Here is a 4,461-nt window from a genome sequence, read left to right on the forward strand (position 1 = left end):
TTTTGAGATGGAGTGTCGCTCTGTCGCCCAGGCTGGAGTGCAATGGCTCGATCTCAGCTCACTGCAGGCTCCGCCTCCTGGGTTCAAGTGATTCTCTTTCCTCAGCCTCCTGAGTAGGTGGGATTACAGGCACGTGCTACCATGCCCGGCTAATTTTGTATTTAGTAGAGACAGGGTTTCACCACGTTGGTCAGGCTGGTCTCGAACTCCTGACCTCGTGATTTGCCTGCCTCGGCCTCCCAAAGTGCTGGGATTACAGGCACCCAGCTGAAAAGAGAAAACATTTAATTCTACCTTGCTGAATTTAATATTAGCTTGAGTTTATGCTATGACAAAGTAGAATTTAGTATAACAGCTGGCAAATCCTGCTTTTCCATTCTACTTCTGATATCACATAGAAATGTCAACCCTTGTAGCTAATTGGGAAATACCAAAAGTCCCTTAGGTATTCCACTGCATTCGTATCATAAGCCTGGAAAATCCGTAACAATTCTGTGAGGGTTTAGGAAAAGGGACATTGAATTCAGTCAGTATGGTAGATAAGACTCAATGAACAATCTTGTCACAAACCAAGGAAAGCATCTGAAAAAATATTTTAAGTCTTTTGAAATGATCTGTCAAGAAAACAGGGAATCATCAGACACCAAAACCAAAGTGTAAGTAACAGAGGTCAATAAGCAGTCAAGGTGGCCCCACCCTGGAGGTTTCTACCAAACCTCAGGGAACTTGAGATGGATTTTGAGAGCACTGGGAGCACAGGAGGCTAAGCTAGCGCCTGCCCAGGTTGAGAGAAGTCTAACAGGAAAAGCATTCTCCTTCACCCACATAAAGTGGAAACCCATTGTAATGCCAAATTTGAGGTAAACCTGTTCTGCAGATGGGGCCTGTGACTAAACCTGTCTCAACTGTGGTTGCTGGCTGGGGCAGATGTGGAGTCTCCAAAAAAAATGTTTAACTTCATCCTGATTTGTCTCCAATTTCACAGAAAAAATTCAATTTGAAAATGTATCTATTTTCAGACATTTTCAGATGGTCTCGGATGGTAAGCTTTTAAGTACATGGTAGAAGTAAATTCATTTCCCATCTGGGAAAACTCATTCAGCCTAAGGCTTCAACAAAGTTGGACACAGTTCCAAGGGAGAGCTCACTGTTGCAAAAGACAAACTAAAAGTTTAATTTTAGACAAAGTTCCAAGGGAGAGCTCATTATTGAAAAAAAAAAAAAATGCAACATGTGAAAGGAAACAAACAGATTTCAAATATGTGCATTATCAGAAAATAGAATATAACACATTTATATATATAAATAAGTTAAAAATTAGAAAACATGAGTACAAAACAAGTAACTATTTAAAAAATGAATAGATTTGAAGAATAACAAACTTGAATTTCTAGAAATGAAAGATATAGGATAGTAATTGAAATGAAAAACTCAGTGGTCAAATTAGGCAGCAGATTAAGTGAAAAAAATGGTGAACGGGTGAATAAATCTGAAGAGATGATCTAGAATGCAGTACACACAAAGATGAAAAATATGAAAACTAGGGTTAGCAACATAGAAAAAGAGAATGGGGAAAAGGAAATCTTTGAAGAAATAAAGGCTAAGAATTTCCCAGAACTGATTTTTTAAAAAAGCGTAAATCTTAAGCAAAACAAAAGGAAGTCCCACCTAAACACATTATACTGAAAGGAAAACCAAAGAAAAAGTGAAGATGTTGAAAACAAGGAAAAAGAATTCCTTTAAAAAGCTGAAATTAGGTTCTTCAAAACCAGAAAACCAAGGAATAGTATTTTCAAGGAATGGAGAGACAATAACACTCAACCTAGAATTTAACATAAAACTGAGGTATACCTAGAAAAACTATCTTTTAAGAATGAGAATAAAGATAATTCCAGACAATGAAACTAAGAATTTACTACAACAGATCCTCCTGAGAAATACAGCATGCTGTGATACAGAGTGTTTCTGTATCATGAATTAGCTCATAGGCAATGGTAAATAGGAGAATTGTGTTAGAGTGTATGGAATTTGCAGTTTTGTATATAATTTTTCCTGGCCCATTAATATTTTGTATCATCAAGCAATAGCAAGTGAAGGCAAAGTGAACTGGGGAAAAAAAGACCATATATATGCTTTCTTACAATTAAAGATAAAGTCTTCCCTGCATGAGGACCTTTTAAACAATGAAACCTCTGTGGAAGTGCTGACTTTTCATGCAGTTAGTAGCTGGTTTAGGGGCTTCAAGAACTCAAACATTCTACAACATTAAGTTATCTAATAGAACACATGTGGATGAAGCGACTGAGAGTATAAGCTGAGGTGAAGAAGATGCCAACGTTTTTCCTTTTGTTGAAATTTATTGTATTGAGGCAGAGGGCTAAAATATGGATCAGATTTTGATGGAACTACTCTCTGTTTAAAGAAAATACCCTCAAGAATTTCCATCACAGACTGCTTGTGTCAGACACAAGTGTCAGTATGTAGATTCATCTGTGCTAAGACTCTTACTAGGATTATTTTGGTTTTTCTTAGTGCTTTGGTCACCAGTTTTGAGTGGTCTGCCCCAACTCTCTTTTTCCCATAAAGTTTTCAATTTTAGTGCACAGTTTTGTAAAACACAACTTTTCAAACAGGGAAACATTTATTTTTTTTGTTTGTTTTTTGTTTTTGTTTTTGTTTTTTGAGGCAGGGTATCGCCGTGTAATGCAGGCTGGAATGCTGTGGTGCAGTCGTAGCTCACTGCATCCTTGAACTTCTGGGCTCAAGGGATCCTCTTGCCTCAGCTTCCTGAGTAGCTGAGATTACAGATGCCCACCACCATACCCAGCTCATTTTTATACTTTAGTAGAGATGAGGTCTCACTATGTTGCTCAGGCTGGTTTCGAACTTGGAGCTCAAGCAATCCTCCTACCTTGACCTCCTAAAGTGATGGGAAAGGCATAAACCACCATGCCTGGCCTATTTCACATTCTTATAGAAATTCTTTTCCTAAAAGAAATACTTTAGGCAGCAGGATAATTGTCCCAGATGAAAAATTTGAGGCTGGATGAGATGGTTCACACCAGTAATCCCAGCACTTTGGGAGGCTGAGACAGGAGGATCACTTGAGCACAAGACTTCAAGACCAGCCTGGGTAAAATGATGAAACGCTGTCTCCGCTAAAACATTTTTAAGAAATTAGCCAGGCATGGTGGCACACACCTGTAGTCCCAGCTATGTGAGAGGTTGAGGCAGGAGGATCGCTTGAACCTGGGAGGTTGAGGCTGTAGTGAGCCATGATTGTGCCACTGCATTCCAGCCTGGGTTACAGCTGGAGACCCTGTTTCAAAAAAAAAAAGAAAAGAAAAGAAAAGAAAAGTTTGAGATGCCATAATGAATGATGATTTCAGAAAAGGTGCCTTTGTAGGTAATTCTAAACAAATATTGACTATAAAGAAAAGAAACAATAATGTCCAATTCAAGACAGAACTAAATAACATATTTTTGTTAAAATTATAGAGAGAAAAGTGAATGGGGAAAAAAGTCAAAATAATGGTTCCTTCTGGCAGTATAAAGGGAGATGGATGGGGAGGGGCACATAGGCAGTTCAAAAGTACTGTTAATATGCGATTTCTTAAGATGTTGGCAGTTACCCAGTTGTTCATCTTACTGATACTCTTTAAAGATTAAACATGATTATAAATATTTGCATTTTCATTCAGTATTTATTTTTACAAATTATTTTAGATTTTGTCAAAACCTCCATGTGACAACTTATTGATAGTAACTAGTATTCCTGGTTTATTTCAGTTACCATCATTGTTCTTCTGTGGGCTGTAGTTTGGTCAATTACTGGCAGTGAATGTCTTCCTGGAGGAAACCTATTTGGAATTATAATCCTATTCTATTGTGCCATCATTGGAGGTAAACTTTTGGGGCTTATTAAGTTACCTACATTGCCTCCACTGCCTTCTCTTCTTGGTAAGTGCTAAATGTTTCCTGTTTTCTCCAGAGTAAACCATATTTTTAAAATAATAGTTTGGAAAGCTTTGGGAAATAAAGGAATAAAATATTTCTGTATTTGCCATGCTGGAGCCAAAAGCCAATTGTTAAATTTTGAGGAGTCCTGTGATCCAGTTGTTAAACATGGCAGTTTAAAAAATTAAATTATCCGGGCCCAGGTGCTGTGGCTCACACCTGTAATCCCAGCACTTTGGGAGGCCAAGGTAGGCAGATTGCTTGAGCTTTGGAGTTTGAGACCAGCCAGGCCAAACATGGTGAAACCCTGTCTCTACAAAAAAATACAAAAATTAGCTGGCCATGGTGACGTGCACCTGTAGTCCCAGCTACTCAGGAGGCTGAGGTGGGAGGATTGATTGAACCCGGGAGGTCGAGGCTGCCATGATTGCATCATTACACTCCAATCTGGGCAACAGAAAGAGACCTTGTCTCAAAAAATAAATATATATATATATATATATA

General features: G+C 38.2%; 1 protein-coding gene across 9 annotated transcripts in view; it reads left to right on the top strand.

Annotated features, from left to right (window-relative positions):
- Positions 1-4,461, top strand: part of SLC9B2 (solute carrier family 9 member B2) — a 67,036-nt gene that overhangs the window by 22,768 nt on the left and 39,807 nt on the right. For 5 of the 9 annotated variants that reach the window (XM_017877069.1, XM_017877071.1, XM_017877076.1 and 2 more), the window contains one exon: positions 3,790-3,960. The exons of the other annotated variants lie outside the window; for them this stretch is intronic. In XM_017877069.1, the coding sequence (XP_017732558.1) occupies positions 3,790-3,960 (171 nt within the window). The remainder of the gene's footprint in view (positions 1-3,789; positions 3,961-4,461) is intronic. 9 annotated transcript variants of the gene reach the window in all.

This window comes from Rhinopithecus bieti, unplaced genomic scaffold (genome assembly GCF_001698545.2).
Source record: "Rhinopithecus bieti isolate Rb0 unplaced genomic scaffold, ASM169854v2 scaffold_9690, whole genome shotgun sequence".
Taxonomy (NCBI): Eukaryota; Metazoa; Chordata; class Mammalia; order Primates; family Cercopithecidae; genus Rhinopithecus; species Rhinopithecus bieti.